At 43.6% G+C, this 21,643-nt stretch overlaps 1 protein-coding gene across 1 annotated transcript; it reads left to right on the top strand.

The window, feature by feature from the left end:
* Positions 1-209: 209 nt before the first annotated feature.
* LOC306743918 (uncharacterized protein) lies at positions 210-21,449 on the top strand (the record flags this gene model as incomplete). Its single annotated transcript, XM_079226481.1, has 54 exons — positions 210-303; positions 2,077-2,286; positions 2,532-2,605; positions 3,527-3,559; positions 4,208-4,240; positions 4,396-4,449; positions 4,679-4,771; positions 5,809-5,886; positions 6,133-6,177; positions 6,307-6,360; positions 6,602-6,655; positions 6,997-7,050; positions 7,155-7,208; positions 7,294-7,347; positions 7,443-7,487; positions 7,601-7,654; positions 7,787-7,831; positions 7,944-7,997; positions 8,431-8,529; positions 8,640-8,684; positions 8,801-8,899; positions 8,991-9,044; positions 9,132-9,239; positions 9,348-9,401; positions 9,523-9,621; positions 9,736-9,789; positions 10,357-10,455; positions 10,599-10,652; positions 10,764-10,817; positions 10,910-10,963; positions 11,154-11,207; positions 12,099-12,143; positions 12,392-12,490; positions 13,198-13,305; positions 13,438-13,491; positions 13,609-13,662; positions 13,768-13,821; positions 14,337-14,390; positions 14,479-14,586; positions 14,728-14,781; positions 15,616-15,669; positions 15,805-15,966; positions 16,117-16,224; positions 16,493-16,600; positions 16,714-16,767; positions 16,886-16,993; positions 17,091-17,144; positions 17,264-17,371; positions 17,465-17,518; positions 18,145-18,252; positions 18,354-18,642; positions 18,941-19,128; positions 19,249-19,491; positions 19,584-21,449. 54 exons carry the CDS (start codon positions 210-212, stop codon positions 19,728-19,730), a joined length of 4,524 nt encoding a protein of 1,507 aa, XP_079082607.1. The 3' UTR covers positions 19,731-21,449.
* Positions 21,450-21,643: the final 194 nt, after the last annotated feature.

Here is a 21,643-nt window from a genome sequence, read left to right on the forward strand (position 1 = left end):
CATAAAACCGCCGTGCTTGCCCTGACGCGGTGGGTGCAGAGTACCAGCTGGGGCCCCGCATTGGATTTTCACTTAGATTTTGGAGGGTTTGACTGCATGGTGCCATAAGTCTCTGGGAAAACACAACTCCACACACCACTGACTGAACAGCAACGTCTCGACCATCTCTTCACTTCTCACCCTAGCTAGTGCATGTCTAATATTTAGACATGTTTAGCTTTGTGGATTCAAGGACTGTTCTGCTACTTGTAGCATCCCAAGTTGTTTTACTATCCGTGGTCAGATGTCAGGAGGAGGACGACCGTAAGTTGCACTTTTTTTCTTGACTTGTTCTTCTTTTTACTTGTAAAAATGTGGATTGCTACTGTGATGACATTACCTGTTGCCTTCCCAGTCTTTTCTTTCCCTGGTGTCTCAGAACAACAGTGGAAAGTAAATCAAACGCCAGAGGTGTGATGTCAAATGATGAGCAGGAAGAGCACAACTTGTTTTTTTTTATTTGCCATAAGGCCAGCATTACATGCTTTTTTAAACTTATAGTTGTTAATAGTTTCTGCTGAAGTGAGTGCATAATGTCAAGCAAGGTTCCAAGGACGCCAGTCTGTGTCTTTCTGAAGGACAGGTGAGGCTGTCAAGGCACATCTTTGTGGGATGGAGGACCAGGTGAACAAGTGTCCGTTTGTCCTCACCTGCGTCCTGCTGCTCAGCCTTTCCTGCTGTGCTCGCTCAAACTGTAGTGTTAGTCTTTAAGCAGCAAATCTGCTTAATCAAGCTTATTGATGCCCTAAATGCTGTTGGGTTACTTTCCCCCTCTTACTATTATGTAGAAAGAAACACTTGCAAGGCAAATCAGTCGTTTTCTTGAAAGTTCAATTTAGTGAAAATGTGATTTTCTTTTTAAAGACATGCAGAAAATATGCAAACTTCACCCACAGGACCTTTCTGGAGCAGAATCTGAGGTTTTCTTGATGTGAAGTGACAGACAGCGCTTGACCCCAGGCTAGCAGGCTCAAAGGGTAGCGGCGAGGAAGTGGGACAGAGGACAGGGTGCACTGCAGGGAGTCAACATATGATGGGACACATAGTTGTATTTATAGAAAGAGGGACTTTACTGCTTACAGTTCCATCTCTTATAGCATTTAGACGCTTTTAGCATTAACACTAAACCTCAAAATAATGGTGGTGAAGAAAGCAAAGGTTTCAGGAGCCAATTTCTGATCAGTAACTAAACCTCCTTGTGACATGTATGCTATGCACTAAGCATCACCTTGTCTTAAAAAACAAGTAGCAGCAGTTGGAAGGCCACAGCCCTAAGCTGTATGGGTACAAAACACCCATTCTTAATTCCCCAAAGTGTTTGCACTGGCACTCGACACAGCTATGGGATCCAGTTGGAGAAATTCAGAAGGACCCATTTGTTTACTCAAGGCAGCAGCTTGTCAAATGGGCACAGTGTCCCTGTAAGAGAGCTTCATTCATACGAGCCGGCCCGCAGGTCAAACACACTCAGCCGACGACGTGAAATACCTCAGCGGGGGCTTCAGACACTACTGTTAACTGTGGCTCTTGTTGACATTACATTTTATGCTGCAGGAAAAATTCTTCTTATGATAACTTACTTTAGCTATTTTTAAACGTGGGTTACAGTCCACAGCATCTGATTTGTACTCGTGTGTTTTTTGTGGGTTAGACCACCACCTGTTCGTCAGCATCAAAGGAACAAGGCTGCTTCCTATTCATTGAAATCAATTATTTGTTTTATCATATAATGCTGTTCTTTGAATGTCACCTTCTTGTGTACGTTCCACTACATTATGAAGTGTGCACAGTGTTTATTTGATGCAGGATAACTTTGATCTCTCTCCTTCCTCCTCCATCTTACCCCCACACTGCTTTTACGCCTCCTCCTTCCTTGCCGGGCCCCTTGACCCCCCTTTCATCCTCACAACTTTTTTTTTTTAACAACATCTTTACAAACGCTCAACACTGTCTAAACCTCAACACCTTTCAAACTATCTCTCTCTTGAACCATCCTCTGTGTCTTCCTCCCTCTGTCCCCCCTGCTGGCCACCACAGAGGAGGCAGGTGGCTGCATCCAGGACGGCCAGCAGTATAATGATAAGGATGTGTGGAAGCCCGAGCCGTGTCGCATCTGTGTGTGCGACAGCAGATCGGTTCTGTGCGATGAGATAATCTGCGAGGAGATCAAAGAATGTGCCGACCCTCTCATCCCATCTGGAGAGTGCTGTCCCATCTGCCCTGCTGATGCCAGTGCGCCCATTGGTTGTAATTTATTTATTCACATACCCATAAATAAATTACTCTCTTAGCTTGCATTTATCTCACCCTGGCTCACACTTTTGAATGGGGAACTGCCTTTGAATCCAAAATCCCTGACCGATCGGGGCGGCAGCAGCCACTGATCATTGTCTATAAATGTGATGTTTAATAGATTTGGCTGCTCCGAAAAATATTTCAGTTTTATGATTTGGAATTAGTTAACAAAGATAATGGTGTTCCCTAATCCAAAGTGGCCCTCTACATGCTTGGCTTGGATGGAGGCCAGATAATCAACATGAACAGGATCCTCTCGTTCCTAATGAAAGTCTGTTCCATGGTGAATTGGATGAATCCTGTCATGTGTTTTCTGGCTCTCTCCTAAACCAGTAGAGACGCTTCCTGCTTGTTCTGTTTTTTTAACTCATGACTAAGATGAAGCCTTGGGTCATGCTCAGCCTCAACTCTATGATTTATTTGACCCACTTGGAGGTCTTCTATGTACGAGGCCTCATGTCAAGACTATTTAGATGAATCAAGAGATTCAAGGCCGCGTAAAGAGACACTTTATTTATATATATTATATATATTTAGTGTTGATTTGACAGATGTTAAAGAGAGAGAGATGTGTTTTTACATTTGAAATAGAATATGTTGAAGATCACTTAAATATAAATCAGTTCCCATTAATTTGGTATAAATAGTATTTTTTATATAACAATATAAGATACACAACTGGACCAGCTATTGCTATGGCGGCTGCAGCTTCACCTACTTTCACATTTTGCCTAAATAATTGGATCTAAATACTATCTCATCTTCTGGTCCATGCTTGCTTCTGCTTCATCCCTCTTGGAATGACATTTCGTCATTAATATAATCTGGATGGGTTGTTGGATGATTTTGGGGTTCGGTGAATTGTATTTGATCTCTTTCTAGCGTCGTCAAGAGTTCCTTCTCCATCTTTTTTCCTAAGAATCACAAACTAGGAATCAAATCAGTCAAGCGTCTGAAATGTGTTGACTTCCGTGTACATTTTTAATGTTTTGTTCTTCTCTTCCTCCCGTCACACATCCATCTGCAACATCAGAGATATTTGGTGCTCAGGTGAGGCCGTGGGTTCTGGGAGAAATACTGGCATCCATTCATTCGCACTTTGAAAATAACTTTTCTTGTCAAATCTGCAGCTTTAGGTATGTTGTTTGTTTGTTTTGGGTCACTGATATAATTTCTTTTTGTTGTCATTCAGGGCCAAAAAGGTGAACCAGGAGAGATTTCAGATGTAAGTATGAATCCTCTGCAGTTTGTCATACATAATGTCTCAATGCTGCACACAAAAAAAAAACTTCCACCCAAAACACATGAGCAAACAAACCTCACTTTCTATGTTGCAGACTTTAGTTTTCTACTTTTTGACAACTTTAAATGTCCAACACTGTGTCCATTCACTTCCATAATCATCTCGAGTTATCTCCAACCTCACGAAAAAATATCCCTTGTTTTGTTACTTTTACATTTTTTTCTTGATTATCCTACTTTTTCTTGATTTTGAAACATTTATGATCACTAGATCATGGGCTCACGAGAAGCTAACTACAATCTCCAATCCCTCATTGAACTTTATATCACACGAGAAAAAACCTGCATTCCTTGGACATAATGAACCAGATCAAATCCTCTTAGATCCTCTCAGCAACTTTGCTGCAAGTGCACATGTCAGGAGTCGGCCACAGCAGAGGTTAAGAGGAGGTGATGTTTTCATGAAAATGGGTCCTGTCAAACGAAATCCTCATCAGATTGTGTTTTTAGCTTGATGTCCGCCTCCTGCGAAGCTGGAATGTTCTTCTCTAGTTTTAGCCGGACTCAACATGAACGATTGGTCTTCTAATAAAGAGTAATTGACTAAATCTTTCTTTTCACCGTTGTGCAGGTTGTAGGACCAACAGGACCACAGGGACCTATGGTAAATATGACACCTTTTATGTTTATTGCATTTATTCTACACTTGTCCAAGCATTGTTTGATGATAGTATTTATTGGTTGATAATAATATGATTCGGAATAGAAGATCAGTTCATCCTGGGAGTTTTGCTGAAACAAATATCTTTATTTTTGCAGGGCCCCTCAGGTGAGCAGGGAGGACGCGGAGAAGCTGGCCCTAAGGGTGATAAGGTAAGAGACGACTCTCTGTGTCCTAAAAAAACATCACTCAGTACAGCATTCACAAGGAATGGCCTCATATTAATATGTGAGTCCAGCATCAGGCTCTGAACATCTTAATAACAGATATGAGACTTCTCCTGTAAATGTTTTGTTGTCAAAAGGATATAATGTCTGACCTGGAATCTTTTCAATCGTCCTGAAGAATTTAGAGAAAATAACCGGCTCTCTTTTTCCCTAGGGAAATATCGGACCTCGTGGAAGAGATGGTGAGCCCGGCACCCCTGGAAACCCCGGAGCCGCCGGCCCACCCGGACCTGCAGGACTTGGAGGGGTGAGTCCGGGGCACTTCTGTAACAATTTAGCAAAATCCCATTTTCTTACTTAGATTTGAAGTCAACACAGTGATGCAAATGTTTGGCTGAACATTTAAACAGAGGTATGAATATCAGAATCAGAATCAGCTTTAATGGCCATGTAAGTTTGCACATACATGGAATTTGAGTCCGGTTTCACTTTGCTCTTCAAACTTATACACAATATACAGTAAAGAAGATACATATAAAAAAGATTAAAAAGAGACATTAAAGACAGTAGTAAAAAAAGTGCAAATAGTGCAGATGAATGTGTCTGATTAATTGTTCATCAGAGTGACGGCCAGTGGAAAGAAGCTGTATATATAGTAAACTTTTTATATAAATCACAAGAAAAAAAGAAAATGTAACCCTCATTTAAACAGGCGAGTCATTTAGAAACAAATTCTTATTTATATTGGCCTCCTGGCTAATCGGCCCGACACATGATCAGTGTCTTAACCATCACTGAATCCCTTGTCCCTTGTACATTTGACTCAATAAATACATGAAAACAAGCCACACATGAGTTGATGTTGTATTCAAAGAAGTAAGAGGGAAGGATGTAATTTCTTTTTAGTCGATTTATTGGTCATTTTGGTCTTAGTCAACTAAGATTTCAGTCATTTTTTTATAGTTTTTTCATGCTGAATGACTTATTTCCAAGAAATGTATGAACACATCTGTTGTAACACAAGATGTGATGCTTTTGTGTGAGTCTTTTCAGAGAAACTTGGTTCCACAGTTCTGTAGATTAATTAAACTAATCGATTAGTCAGCAACCTAGAGTAATGTGAAGCCCCGCTACAGACTGCAGTATCCTTGTGCAGTAGTGTGCTTTACTTCAGCAGGAGCTTTCTATTTCATTTCATGGTGACTGATGCACCATTTGGTTCATTAATTCAGTTAATGAAGTTCACTTGCTGCTGTGTGTAATAGCCCACTTAGCTCAGGCCGGACAACGGGATAATAGTCGTGATAACTGACTCTCCGTCTCCATCTGTTTTGTGTATTTCAGAACTTTGCTGCTCAGATGGCTGGAGGTTTTGATGAGAAGTCCGGAGGCGCTCTGATGGGCGTGATGCAGGGCCCGATGGTAAGCATATCTGACCATATCTAACAGGAAGCGTGTATGTTTATGGTATGGAAACAGTTCCATCTCTCACAACCACATTAAAACTCATTATTACGTACATTTGGCTCGACTCAGAGCTGCTGCTGAAGATAAGTGGTGAACAATAGCGATCGCAATGCTGCCACCTTGTGGTTCAGTAGTTTCACTTCACGCTACCTGACTAATTCCAGCTTAACCGTCTCTGTTTGTCTTGTGTTTCTCCTTCAGGGTCCCATGGGCCCCCGTGGTCCCCCTGGCCCTAGTGGAGCTCCTGTAAGTACTCATTACAGTCACGATGTGATCGGTCAATATAATCAAAGAAAGACTGTAAAAACATAGAGAAGAGCTGTTGGAATAAATTAATAACTCTCTATTGCTTTGCTTGGTCATTCGTACCTATAGGGCCCACAAGGTTTCCAAGGTGGCCCTGGAGAGGCAGGAGAGCCTGGTCCCGCTGTAAGTATTAACGTGTATCCCAGAATGCATCTGTGTGCCCAACAGACGACGTGTAGGGTTTGACAACTGCACCTACTTCAAACAAATGCTGATTATAAATTATATTAGAAGTGTATTTGAGTTCAATGTAGTTCGACTTCTCTCACACAGTGAAAATCATTCACGTCATAGAAACAAATTTTGGCGTTTTTCTAATTGTCTTGGAGTAATTAGATGTCACTAAATATTATTTTTATACCAGGGATCAATGGGACCTCGTGGACCATCTGGATCTTCTGGAAAACCTGGAAGCGATGTAAGTGTCTCACAGCTCAGTAAAACATAAACACAACACTCACACAATGTCAAGGTCAAAGCAAACCCAAATTCAAATGTTTCCCTTTTTCTCTTGTATTCCTCATCACAGTGCAACTATTTAACTCGATTGCCTCTCGATTTCTCAATGATGTTTGAGTCAACCAACATAAAAACACTTTTTTAAGCTCCCTTCCCACTAAATGAACCACCAGAGGGCAGTCTCTTAACAATGCTGCTGAGAGTGACCATATCTTTCCTCAACAGTAAATAGCCTTGCTGCTACTGCCTATCAAACAGCTGCTTTGGGAAATAATCATTCCACTTCCTGTTTGTTTCTAGGGTGAGGCTGGCAAACCTGGAAAATCTGGTGAGCGTGGACCTGCAGGGCCTCAGGTGAGTAACTCCAGCATTACGCCGCATGTCAAAGTGTAAAGTGGAAAATAGAGATGTGGTGAAGCGTTCCTCCTGTTAAGATGTATTGTTCTTTTCTATTATAGGGAGCTCGTGGATTCCCCGGAACTCCTGGACTTCCTGGAATCAAAGGACACAGAGTGAGTGTTTCAACCTTGCTGCATGCAACTTGCAACTCACGCACATGCATTGCACCCTGAGGACTGACTGATGTGTTCTCTGTAGGGTCACAATGGTCTGGATGGAGCTAAGGGAGAGACCGGTGCCGCGGGAGCCAAGGTAAGACCACCGCATGTGTCTTTTTGTGATGATGACATTTGAATCGTTTCAAGGAAAAAAAATCCTCTAATTCCTCTGATCTCTGTTCCCTTCAGGGTGAGTCTGGTTCCTCTGGAGAGAACGGCGCCCCTGGAACCATGGTGAGTCTCCAGTGCTTTTTCTGCTCCGCTATATTATTTGACATTAGTAGAATGTGAATAAACTTAAGTTATATGTTTCACAATGATTAAGATAAACTGATCTTCTGTCGCAGGGCCCACGTGGTCTTCCTGGTGAGAGGGGACGTTCTGGAGCGTCCGGAGCTGCAGTGAGTAACAAGCCGATGTCTGCTTCCATCCTCAGCATCAATATGTTAATAGTGATCTGTGTCATGTTTGTAACAACTATGAGAAGCAAATCATCTCTACACAACTGAGTATCCTGTCTCTTCTCTCTTCAGGGTGCCCGTGGAAATGATGGCTTACCCGGTCCTGCTGGTCCACCTGTGAGTATCGAAGTTGCCATTTTGCATCCAATTAACTAATGTTGTTTGTAATGTTTTACAACAGAGGGATGAGACATGAGCCCTAACCTGCAGGTTTTTGTTCTGTCCACAGGGGCCCGTTGGTCCTGCTGGAGCTCCCGGTTTCCCAGGATCTCCAGGATCCAAGGTTTGTGCAGATCACATTATCACCAACTAGTATTTCACATCTGTGGCAGAGCTTACGTTGTAAAATAAAGCAACAAAAGCCTGGTGAGTTTCCCTTGAAGCATTTGTGGTTCACTGCAGGTTCTACTTTATCGGTCAGTGAATTCTTTCAGGCCGTTGATTTCTCTTTATTCAGTCTGCCTCATTCTTAGTTCCTGTTTTTCATAGTATATTCTACAAACTGCTCTATAATCCTTTCAAGAAAGAAACAGATGCATTACTAGTCATGTGATATGCAGTTAGCATACTTAGAATAAAGGTAATTGTCCAAAAATATATATCTATCTTCAGCTGTTCTAAATGGAGGCGCACATTTTGGATTCACAGGTAAATGAAATGTAGAGGAAATGACTTGTTCTACTCCCTGTTAATCCTGAGTTATTGTGTCCTGTCAGGGAGAAGCTGGTCCTACTGGAGGCCGTGGAACTGAAGGAGCACAGGGACCTCGCGGAGAGGCCGGTACCCCAGGATCCCCTGGACCCTCCGGAGCATCGGTTGGTTTACCATCATCATGATCATCCAAACGTTTGATTCGCCACATGCAGCAGTACCATTCGTACAGTGTGTGTGTTGTTTATGATTGTCTTCTTCTCTCTCGGTGTAGGGCAACCCCGGTACTGATGGTATTCCTGGATCTAAAGGATCTGCTGTAAGTCCACCCCCTGAAGGCTTTTAGAGTCCTCCATCACCACACGTTTCTTCGGAATTTATGATATCACTGTTTTACTATATTCTGATATTTTGTTGTGTTTTTCTTCCTTGTAGGGCGGCGCTGGTATTGCTGGTGCTCCTGGATTCCCCGGACCTCGTGGCCCACCTGGACCACAGGGATCCACAGGACCCCTTGGGCCAAAGGGACAGACTGTACGTCACACGGGAATCATCTAACACTTTGTGAAATCCTCATACTTGTTTGTGTTGTGATTATTTATTGTTCTGGCTGTCCTCTTTCCAGGGAGACCCGGGTCTTACTGGATTCAAAGGTGAAGCTGGACCCAAGGGAGAGCTTGTAAGTATATGCTGAGTCTACCACTTTGAAGCATCTTATAGAATTAGACCACAGAGAAGCTTTACTGACACATCTTAACTTCTCCAGGGTCCCATCGGTCCTCTCGGTGGTCCCGGTCCCGCTGGTGAAGAAGGAAAGCGAGGCGCCAGAGGAGAGCCTGGAACTGCTGGACCACTCGGACCTCCGGGAGAGAGAGTGAGTCATCAGGGTGTTCAATAACATTGGTCAAAAAGTGACTTTACAGATTGCTTGTTGCTATTTTATGCACAATCTAATCAAATGTAACTCTGATTCTCTTTCCAGGGAGCTCCTGGTAACCGTGGTTTCCCAGGTCAGGATGGTCTTGCTGGTGCTAAGGTAAGTCCCGTCAGAACTGAGCTCAGATCTGTGACACCATGAACCGATAATCTGAGTGCTGCAGCACCAAAAAAAGATGGCGTTATGGTTATAAAACTTGCTGATATCTTATCTCCTTCAGGGTGCCCCTGGTGACCGTGGTGTTCCTGGTGCTGGTGGACCCAAAGGTGTCGGAGGAGATCCAGGACGCACAGGAGAGTCCGGCCTCCCCGGAGCCAGAGTGAGTCAGAGCAGGAAGCCAGCGTTATGCAGTCTTTGTCTGAAACCAGAGGGCTGTTTAGAGTGTGTGTTTAGTGCTGGTGAGCTCTAAAATGTGTGGTCCTTTCTTTCACAGGGTCTGACCGGTCGTCCCGGAGATGCTGGTCCTCAAGGCAAAGTTGGAGCCTCAGTGAGTACAATATTTATCCTGTCATGCTTATGAAAGGTTGCAGCATTTCAGTTACAAAATAACACAAGATTATTTAAAAGAGCTCAAGAAAAAATAACCCATCATCACGAGTAGTAGTTTGATTTGTTATTACATGCACAATTTATATACATTTTTAGTACAGAAAAATACACAAAAAGTGAGAATGTTTTTTTTTTTTTACACATTTACTTATAATTAGACTCTTAAACACACAAACATAGTTCAGCTCACCCATGCAAAGTGGCTTCCCAGCAGTGAAAATAGCACTTTATTGCACAAACACAGGAAATATCACAACCCATATTCACCACAGGCTCTCAAATGAAAGCCTCGTATTGAATAAGACTATACATTGTAGTGTGATTAAAAATGAACTGGAAGAACGTATGCAAACACACACACACACACACACACACACACACACACACACACACACACACACACACACACACACACACACACACACACACACACACACACACACACACACACAAGTTTCAACTCCCAAAGCGTGAGTGCTGAGTTCCTACCTTGTGTCCTTGACAGGGTGCTTCTGGTGAGGACGGTCGCCCCGGCCCACCCGGCCCTCTGGGAGCCCGTGGACAGCCAGGAGTGATGGGATTCCCTGGACCAAAGGGAGCCAATGTGAGTTTTTAGAGCACAGGAGGAGCGCATACAGCACAATGAAGCCAAATATTACCACAATTACTACTACTGTCGGTTAGCTCGTAGCACTCCAAGCTAAAGGGACTTCCTACGGGTGGTTTACTGGGATTTCTCTTTAACAGGGTGAAGCTGGAAAGTCAGGAGAGAAGGGTCTTGTGGGTCGTCCTGGTTTGAGAGTGAGTATTTTCCCCTTAATTACTTAACCTTCTTTTAGAAAAAAACTCATCACAAATGGATTCATGGTCTCCAGATCACTTTTCATAATCTAAATACTCCTCTTTGAACAGGGCCTGTCTGGAAAAGATGGTGAGACTGGTCCTTCTGGATCTTCTGGCCCCGCTGTGAGTATTTCAGTGCACTTGTTGTGTGAGATATGTTTCCACTTTGCTCTTTGTGCCTGACTGACACCTGACTGTGTCTGGGTCCATCTTAGGGCCCCGCTGGAGAGAGAGGAGAGCAAGGACAGCCCGGACCCTCTGGCTTCCAGGTGAGTTTATTTTCTCATCAAATCCCAGGAAACACCAGTCTGGAAAACAGAAAATCAAAGTGAGATTATCAGAATGATTGCTATTCAATATGAATTCATAGTGTTGTTGCACAGACAGTTATTCAGGGAAGCCAGCAGACTTGTGTTTATATTTCTAGATATCATATAACGAATCCCTTTTCTTGTATAGGGTCTGCCTGGACCGTCTGGTGCCCCAGGAGAGGGTGGAAAACCTGGAGACCAAGTGAGTGACACTCACTGACAAACCTGCTACTTTGGATTTGCTTCATCTGTTGGTCTATTGTGGCCGACAAGCCTTTCAACACAAACTACAAGTGTCCTGGATTCTGTGGAGCACCACCTGCAGAAGAATGATGTCTTTCTGAAAACCACTGCTGAAAATAACAGCAAATGTAGCAATAAAGGCAGTGAGGGATGAGCTGAAACAGTCTGGTTCAAGAGTGTAAAAATACATTTATGTGTTTCTGTAGCAACAAGAAGATCACAGAACTAATGCTGAATGTGAATCACCAACTGGCTGTTGAACACACTCATACATCTTATTATTTTAAACTTTAACATTAAACTTTGAGTTAAGATGAGTAATCCACCAAACATACATTGGGAATCAAATATTATTATAGTACTTTATTTAACATAACAGTTGAGTTAACATTATGGTCTCTATTCTCAGTTTTTATATTATTTTATTTCATAATGCATTAGTCTATTGTATATAATGTGGTCATATTATTTGCTACCTGCCTCATTTGATTTTGTGATTAATATAAAGTGGCTACTGCCACAAACAATAGTCAATCTATGAAACAAACACAAAACTATTATACTAAAGTTAAACGTTGGATTTCAGACTTGTTGCATCTCATTTCAGCACAACTCTTCTCAAATTAATCCATAACTACATTACTCAAACTGAAAATGAAATGTATTTTTTGTTGGTAAAAAGGATACAGGATTCTGTAAAAGCCTCATTCCTTTCCTTTTAGAGCTCAGATAAATTACTTAGTGATACGATTAATCGTCATATTCTTACTGGGAATAACAGTGAAAGCTCAGCAGACGTTTTACGACACCGATGTTTAGATGTGTGTAACTCTGTCTTCTCTCTGTGCAGGGTATTTCTGGAGAGGGCGGAGTTCCTGGTGCTGTTGGACCCAGAGTGAGTTTCCATGTTAAAGCTTCATATCCGATGATTTCTAATCAAAGAGAAACACGCATAGATATTTATGTCTTTCATGTGCTGCTAAGTAATACACGTTCCAACTTATTTACATTGTTGTTTTCATAAGTGAGGACCTCAATTTCATCATTTTGGTACAACTTCTGATTCAACAAGCACTCCTTCTGAGCAACTGCTATCATCCCTAGTTCCTCGTGTTGATCCAGAGTCTCCTTGTCTCCTAACAGGGAGAGCGTGGTTTCCCTGGAGAGAGAGGTGGTGCTGGAGCTCAGGGTCTCCAGGGACCTCGTGGAGTTCCCGGAACACCCGGATCTGATGGGCCCAAGGTCAGTGGATGACTTTGATACAGATTTGGGGTTGAGAATCAAATTGTTGCTCTGAGTCGACGAGATTTATGTTTGTGGTTCAAGAAAAAAAACATATAAAAAGATGTGTGAATGTTCCCTCAAGGTGGACTTCTTGTCCCAACAACTAATTCCCTTGATGTTCTTGAAAGGAACAACTTTTAAAGATGCCTCATTGTTGGTGTTACATGTTCATTTGTGAGCTTTAGAGGTGCTGGTTGGTTCATTTAGCTAACTTTGGGCAAAGCTTGGCTAGCTGTTCCCCCCTGTTTCCAGTCTTTATGCTAAGCTAAGCTAACTGGCTGGCCGCAGCTTGATATTTACCGAACAGACCTTCTCATCTAATTCTCAGCAAGAGGACAAATAAGCATATTTTCCCAAATGCCAAACTATTCCTTGAAAGGATTTAAGAAAAAAGCTTTGATGGTTGAATCATTTCCGGTCGAATCATTTCTTAGTGGACATGTTGGACCTGCAGCTTTGGTCAAGTTCTCATTTTCAGAGACATGTTGACATATGTTAGATGAATGAGTGAAACTATATTAGCAGCTTTTCACAATCTTTATATCTTTCTTGTTTTGTCAGGAAAAAAGAGGACCAGCATGTCACCATTCAACTCAGTTAGTTCATAGGAAACTAGTAGACATGAACACATTTGACTGACAAGTTATCTCCTTATTCTAACTCAGGGAGCCATTGGACCTTCTGGCTCTGCTGGATCCCAGGGGCCCCCCGGCCTGCAGGGTATGCCCGGAGAGAGAGGAAACGGTGGAATCACAGGAGCTAAGGGAGACAGAGTGAGTGGTGGATTCTTCAAAGTAGACTTATTTCTTGAGTTAAATGGTATATTTATTAGAGCAAATGTCATGACCAGAGGCCTCTGCAGACCCGTGCTTGATTAACACGCAGCTTTCTTCTCTGTCCAACAGGGTGACAACGGACAGAAAGGACCCGAGGGAGCTTCTGGAAAGGACGGCGGAAGAGTGAGTTCAAAATGAATCCTTGGTCTCCGAGTGAAGTCATCCAACAAAAGAAACACACTCGATCACACTTGAACTCTATTATCTATAACTGGTATCCATGCTCTTTTCTTTCCTCAGGGTTTGACCGGTCCCATCGGTCCTCCTGGCCCATCTGGACCCAACGGCGCCAAGGTAAGAATAACGGGGGTCACCCTTTGGATCGTCAAAGGGAAATGTTATCAGTTGAGTTGACACATTTTGGTTGGTTTGACTGACTGTTGGTTGTCTCCTATCCAGGGTGAAACTGGAATTACTGGCCCTAATGGTGCTACTGGTGTTCGTGGTGCTCCTGTAAGTACCTCTTTTTGTCATGTGTACAGTAATAATAATAATAATACACTTTAATTATATTGCACCTTTTAAAACACCTGTTACAAAGTGAAAAACAACAGCATTTAGAACACAAGGAGGATGATATGAAACTAAACACATAGAAACACAGAGGGCAAAACAAACTAAAGTGTCTTAAAACACAAGTGGGTTTTTGGAAGTGATTTAAAAGCTGAGAGTTTGCAGCCCTGATCTCTTCAGGCAGGTCACTCCACAGTCTAGGAGCCCGGCCTGCAAAGGCTCCATCAATTCTATAAGCAACAGGTAGTGTAAGGAAGCCAGGCTCAGTGAAATGTGCACATGGGAAACTTCTATAGTAGGAGATTTGCATGTGTTAATGCTAATAATCAGACAAGGATTGTAGGAAGTACTGCTGTCACTCCAACAAGGTTGTAATATTGCATGTGGGGAGAATCTTGTTTTATAAACACAGTGTCAAAGCATAGATATCTCAACCCTCTTCTCTCCTCTTGCAGGGTGACCGTGGTGAGGTCGGTCCTCATGGGCCTGCCGGCTTTGCTGGACCTCCTGTAAGTAAACTAAACACAGTATTGTTTGTTAGAATGAAACAACTGAAGGATGGTTTTAATATAATAATGTTACTGTTCTGTTATCCAGGGTTCAGATGGTCAGCCTGGTGTTAAGGGAGAGCTTGGTGAGTCTGGACAGAAGGGAGAAGGTGGTTCTCCTGGACCTCAGGGACCCTCTGGCGCTCCTGGACCTGTGGTGGGTACTTTTATTTGTATCATATAAAAAGGTCTAGGAACCTGATCTAGATGTCTTAAGTTACATGTATGGATCTTAACAGTGATTGTATGTCGCTGTGGTGTCATAACAACATGATTAATAGTTGTTTGTCTTTTTCAGGGACCCACTGGTGTATCTGGACTTAAAGGAGCACGCGGTGCTCAGGGTGCTGCTGTAAGTAACTCCTATGGTTACGTAATCACTTGAGGAAACCATCGCAAAATACTTCGGCTGAATGCAGATTCATCCATTCATTGATGAAGATTAAGATAAGGAGGGTAGAGCTAAAACACAACACCCCATCAGAAGGAGCTAAATTGGATAACATACATAAATCACATTGTTGTCAATCATGTCGACATTCAAAATGATTCTACATTGATCGGCCCAAAAACATTGATGGAGCTAGCCTTCCTAACTCGTCAGAGGACATTTATGTGTGAGACCTAATATCCCATTATGTACAATGTGTCATTGAGCTTTACAGACCCACAGCAGCAGCAGTTACTGAGCTCTGAAATAAGATTAAGGAAAAAACTCCCACTTTAGGAGAGAAAATTATAAATAAATAGGAGGATAATTCTACAATGAGCTTCAGCCTTTATTGGCAACATTATACGCCGCTTCTCACAGCAGACATTTGAACCCAAGTGTTACAATGATAGTAACATTAGCGATGGCTCCACTTTAATCAGATGTCTCAGTAAGCCGTGACAGTGAGCTGAAGCAGTGAAAGGGAAGTTTAGTTATTTACATCTGCTGCTTTTCCTACTATGACACGACTATAAGATTCAGAACTCTGCACATTTACTTTACTTTTGTGTACTTGCATACGGGGACAAGAGGCCTTAGATCAGACCGCTGTAAATTGAGATGCATTGATGATTTATATTTGCTGAATCATTTCTGGTTATAACACATCTACTTAATCTACCTTAGTTATTGATGATGAGAGTGACGGATATGTTTCATGTTTATGTTTACTGAACTCTTTTTCTCTTTTGAAAGGGTGCTACTGGTTTCCCTGGTGCTGCTGGCCGAGTTGGATCTCCTGGCCCCAATGTGAGTGTTTCATCAATTACAAATTCCTCGAAATGGAAAATCAATTCACTCAGTCGATCATAACATGATTTGTATTCTTGTTTCGAGTGTATTTCTGGTTTATACCCACTGAAATCCGCTCTCTTTCCACGACAGGGTAACCCTGGCCCTGCTGGCCCTGCTGGCTCTTCTGGTAAAGACGGACCCAAGGGTGCTCGCGGTGACGTCGGCCTCACAGGAAGACATGGTGACGCTGGTGTCCGTGGACCCCCCGGCTTACAAGGAGAGAAGGGAGAGGCTGGAGAGGACGGACCACCTGTGAGTTTTATTTTGCACCTCACTAGAGCACATTCTCTGGTGACAAGCGTGTGAGAGAACATTCAGTCTCAATCACCTGCTGTTATTCACGAATAAACTGAATGAAAACTGCACCTCTCTGACTCAGTCTTCTCTTTCCCGACTTTGCAGGGTGTGGATGGGCCTTCAGGTCTTAGTGGTCGGGAAGGAACTCGCGGTATTGTTGGTTTGCCCGGTCAGCGTGGAGAGAGAGGTTTCGCTGGTCTCCCTGGACCTTCTGTAAGTGTTTCTAAGAGGAGCCAGATCCTTATGTTTTGTCTTTTTTATATCTGGTTGCTGTTTAACATGTTTTAATAACCACTCAATTCAGTCGGATAAACCTTAATCTTACTTTACCTCTGCCTTCAATTTGAGGCTTTTTCTTGTTCGTTATCCTAGCATTTTATTGTATTGCTTAGCGAAGAGACACCAAAAACTGATCCACTGAAAATTATCAGATTATTCTGTCTGTCAAAGGAGCTAAAGAAGATTTTCCCTCTGTGTTTAGGGAGAGCCTGGTAAACAAGGAGGTCCTGGCTCTTCTGGCGACCGTGGACCCCCTGGACCCGTGGGACCCCCTGGTCTTACTGGGCCTTCTGGAGAGACTGGCAGAGAGGTCAGACCTACACAATAATAACAACAACCAAATGTTACGAATGTCAGGACAGTTGTCCTGTCAGTTGTGCATCACGTTAAGAAATATAACAAAATGATGTCTCTGTATCTCAGGGTTCCGCTGGATCCGATGGACCTCCTGGTAGAGACGGAGCTCTTGGAGTCAAGGTGAGAGACCTCTGCCCCACATAAAACTCTAGTCCAGGAAATCCCACAGTCTTCTGGAGCTGTCAGTTTGCAGAAAAAGTTGTTTTTCCTGATTCCTCGCCTTGCTGTCCTCCTGTAGGGAGAGCGAGGTAACACCGGTCCCATTGGCGCCCCCGGATCTCCTGGTGCCCCCGGATCTACCGGATCTGTCGGACCCCTCGGCAAGCAGGGAGACAGAGGAGAGAGCGTAAGTAACACTACATCATGTGGGGACCACAGGCACAAGGCACAGTGTCAGGCACGGATCCATATTTTTTACCCACACTATTGTTTCTTTTCTTTAGGGTGCTCAAGGACCTGCAGGACCTTCTGGACCCAGCGGCGCTAGAGGCATGGCTGTGAGTATCATCATCTCTAACGGCAGCAATGCTATTATGTTTTTATTTGATTTAGCTCATTAAGAGTGCTACACATAGGCTGTCGTGCATTTTAACACATGTTAAACCTTTTACTCCAGGGACCCCAAGGACCACGTGGAGACAAGGGAGAGAGTGGTGAGGCTGGAGAGAGGGGACAGAAGGGCCACCGTGGCTTCACTGGTCTGCAGGGTCTTCCTGGACCTCCCGTGAGTAATCCAAATTGAAAAGTTCATCCCTCCCACAGCACTTCTGATCTGTTTCCTCTGCCATCTAATCTGTCGTCGTCGTCGTCCTAACAGGGTTCCGCTGGAGACTCTGGATCTGCCGGACCTGCCGGATCAAGCGGAGCTAAGGTGAGAAAGCAGAGCGGAAAAAAAGAAAGCAAAGAGCGAAAGAGAAGGAAAAACTCCTTCTTCCATTTCCACCCTGCAGCTTTAACACCTCAGATATGTGATGGTTAATGGAGGGCACGGGTTAGTCTTTTTGTAATTCTCAAATCACCTGACGGAGACGGGGGCAGGAAAAGGCCACGTGCTTTAATCACCCACCGCTGTGATAAGATGGGCTGCTGAGGCATTTTGTAATTACTCTCTGCACAGAGAAGAGACAGACGGACAGGAGGGGCCGCGATTTGTGAAACCACTCCCGCTGAGATCAGAAATGGACTTCAATGTCTATTTTAGATTAGCTAAGCGCTGCGCCTGATAAGGGAAATGAAGAGAAATGTCACCATACAAATACCCTTCATGCATAATAAGGCAAAAAGGGGCTGGAGGTGATTGGGGTAATAGAGAGGAACTGCTCGCCCATTTGAATTGCTTAATCAGATTTTGTAGTTCTTATTCAGGCTGCATGATGGATCTAAAAGAAAGAAACCAGCACAGTTCTACTCTTTGAATAGAAAGCACAAGTCCGTTATATAAAGTTGTATTTTGTATTAGCGTCCACTGGCTTTCACTTACACTCACTGTTTCTATAGGGACCAGCTGGACCATCCGGACCTGCTGGCAAAGATGGATCAAATGGACAGCTTGGCCCCATTGGACCCCCCGGTCCTCGTGGACGTTCTGGAGAAAGTGGTCCTGCTGTATGTAACATGCCCTAAATATGAATTTAACTTTTTTTCAACGCTGTCTCTCTACCCCTGATTGTACCGGAGTACTCACCTGATCCATTTCCTGCTGACAGGGTCCTCCTGGTAACTCCGGACCTCCTGGCCCACCTGGTCCTCCTGGCCCAGGCATCGACATGTCGGCCTTAGCCGGTATGGGTCAGATCGAGAAGTCCCCCGATCCTCTCAGGTACATGAGGGCCGATGAGGCCTCCAGCTCCCTGAGGCAGCACGACGTGGAGGTCGATTCCACACTGAAGACCCTCAACAGCCAGATCGAGAACCTGCGCAGCCCCGACGGCAGCCAGAAGAACCCCGCTCGCACCTGCAGAGACCTGAAACTGTGCCACCCCGAGTGGAAGAGCGGTAAGTAGGCCGGGGAATTGCAAATGACGAAGAAGTCCAGATTCATCCGTCATCGTAGCACTGAGTGTTTGGGTGTTTATCGACTGCAGATCCCTTGATGTCCAAACCTGATCTAGAATTGCTGATATATGCTTTTTGAGGTCTGATTTTAGTATAGGTATAGTGCTGCTGTCAGATAATCCTGCTATTTTCTATCTATATTCTTTGGGCATGAGCCATTCAACAGGCTCACCATCTATTTCTAGAATAAAGAAACAAGGCGTCACTCCTTATTAACCCACGTTTCTCATCTCTCCAGGAAACTACTGGGTTGATCCCAACATTGGAAGCATTGCTGATGCCATCAAGGTCTTCTGCAACATGGAGAGCGGAGAGACCTGCGTCTCTGCAAGCATCCCCGAGGTACCAAAGAAGAACTGGTGGACCAGCAAGGGCAAGGACCGCAAACACGTCTGGTTCGGAGAGACCATGAACGGAGGATTCCACGTGAGTGCACTTTAACAATATGATGCTTCGGATAATGTCCATTGAACTGATCTTAAATGCTGTATAAAATGACCCGAATGCTCGCTAATGAATCCATCGACCTGTCCCGTGGTCATGCAGTTCAACTACGCTGAAGACGGCTCCGTCGCCAACGCTGCCAGTGTCCAGCTGACCTTCTTGAGGCTTCTGTCCACCGAGGCGTCCCAGAACCTCACTTACCACTGCAAGAACAGCATTGCCTACATGGACCAGGCCACGGGCAACCTGAAGAAGGGCCTGAAGTTGCAGGGCGCCAACGACGTGGAGCTCCGCGCAGAGGGCACCAGTCGCTTCACATACACCGTGTTGGAGGATGGCTGCAAGGTGAGGCTTCTGCAAAAGAAATGTCTTTCTTGTGTTTTTTATATATGTATGATTGGCTGCCGTTAACCCATTCCTGTACTCTCAACCAACAGAAACATACCGACCGGTGGGGCAAGACTGTCTTTGAGTACAAAACACAGAAGACCTCCCGTCTGCCAATCGTGGACATTGCTCCCATGGACATCGGAGGAGCGGATCAGGAGTTCGGAGTCGAAGTAGGCGCAGTCTGCTTCTTGTAAAGTGGAATATCACAATGGCCCCCCAAAAAAAAAACACCGGAAAGAAATAAACTCAACCACGAAACATTACACACACACACACACTTCCACAATAAAGAAGACTGGAAATTTATAAAAGAAAATTGATGCTTTTTCCTCTAACAACGAAGTGCTCTCCAAGTTGTACTCCCTGGATGTCAGCACTGAAGGGCACCGGCAATATCTGTACACCTCACCAACATTCTCTGTCAACCCTGCTTCCCTGAGATCCAGTCATGTTTCCCCCCATGGCCCACAGTTGACGGGAATGAGTCAGAGCCAGGAGGAAGAGGGACCAAGCGAACAAGTTATGGAGAACAGAAACATGACTTGATGTCACTTATTTATTGTCTAACCTGAATGGGCAGAGTTGAGGTAGGACTGGACGGGTTTACTTTGTAAGACAAGCCCCCTTTCCACTACAGAACAGCCGCACAGCCTCTGTCCCAGTCCTACTCCACCTCCCTCCATGTTTCCCTCCTGACACACAAATACGGCATTTTGAATCAGTGTAGACCAAAAATAAATATCCTCAGTAAAAACCTTTACTGTGTATTATACATCCTTGGTTCTATTGTTGTAAAAGTCTGTGTTTATAAGCAACCAGATGGTTTTATATATATATATATTTCCACATTATGTGTGTACATGTGTCTTTATGCACACCAACACTTTTTTTGGAAAGTGAGGTTACATTTGGGATGTGTGTTTCGACGTCCCCGTACCCCTTGACTGCCCATCAGAGGAAGGCCCAGTTCTCATCCCCCCCAAAAAAATATAAATAATTCGTTTTCAAAAGAATTTGAGGGAAATTTGTTTTAATTTCTTGTATTGAAGTCATCCAGATTGTTTAAAGCTACCTCACGCTGAAAAACAAAGTGAAAATGTTGAGTTTAAATCTGAGCTGACCAAACATTTGCTTTCAGTTGAGTCTGGGGCTGGACGGCCATCTTTGCTTTGGGTTGCTCTCTCTTCAGAAGGTGCTATGAGTTCTGTAATTCAGTCCCACCCCCGACACCCAAACCCCAATTCCCACTAGCCTCACACCACACACTCACACTCCACCCTGTAGGAGGGGTGCAGTCGGGATAAGACATGGGGAGACGGGATTCTTGGAGGCTCGAAAACAACCAGGGTGGGTTGTCTCTGTGTGTGTGTGAGGGCGTGTACATTTTTTGAATTAATTTTATTATGATCATTTTTGTTTTTATTTTGTTACACTTCTTAATTGATGTAAATTGGAAAATAAAAAGGAAAACCGAATTAAGAACGAAGTTGATTTTTTTTAATTGAGTTTTGAATTAAACCAGAAACGCCGTGGGGACGTACATCTTCTTTCATCAGACCCATTCATGTGTGCTTAAATGTTTTTTTTAATTTTTTTTTATCCTTTGTTACTCTTGACTGTGAGTGCATAGGCTGTGTGTCTGTGAGTGTGTGAAAGTTAAAGACTGTGATGCAAGTGTGTATTTTCATATGAGAGACTCTCTTAACAACAGGAACAAAAGTACTGTATTTGTTCTGCAGTGTCAGGGTGGGGCTGGGCGTAGATGGCTCCTGTTTTGTCTGAACTAATAGGCATAAATAAAGAACATTTTCTTGACTGGAATCAAGTATTTTGTAGAGTAATATGCTTCTGCGTCTTGTACTGTGGCCAGCTTCCTCTCCGTTCTGTCCTGAGTAATAAAAGCTTGACTTACATCACAGCGACATATTCTTATTCCAAATATGAAACGTACAATTTCATACATGTGCAGATAAAAATTAGGACTGACACAAATATGCTCGTTGTTCGATTTGTGAAAAAAGGGCGATACAAATTAGGACTGGAAAAAAAAAAACAGAATTATAGGAAATTAAGAGGACAACTCTACTGATTGTACACATCAAAGTGT

Source organism: Taurulus bubalis, assembly GCF_910589615.1.
Source record: "Taurulus bubalis genome assembly, chromosome: 11".
Taxonomy (NCBI): Eukaryota; Metazoa; Chordata; class Actinopteri; order Perciformes; family Cottidae; genus Taurulus; species Taurulus bubalis.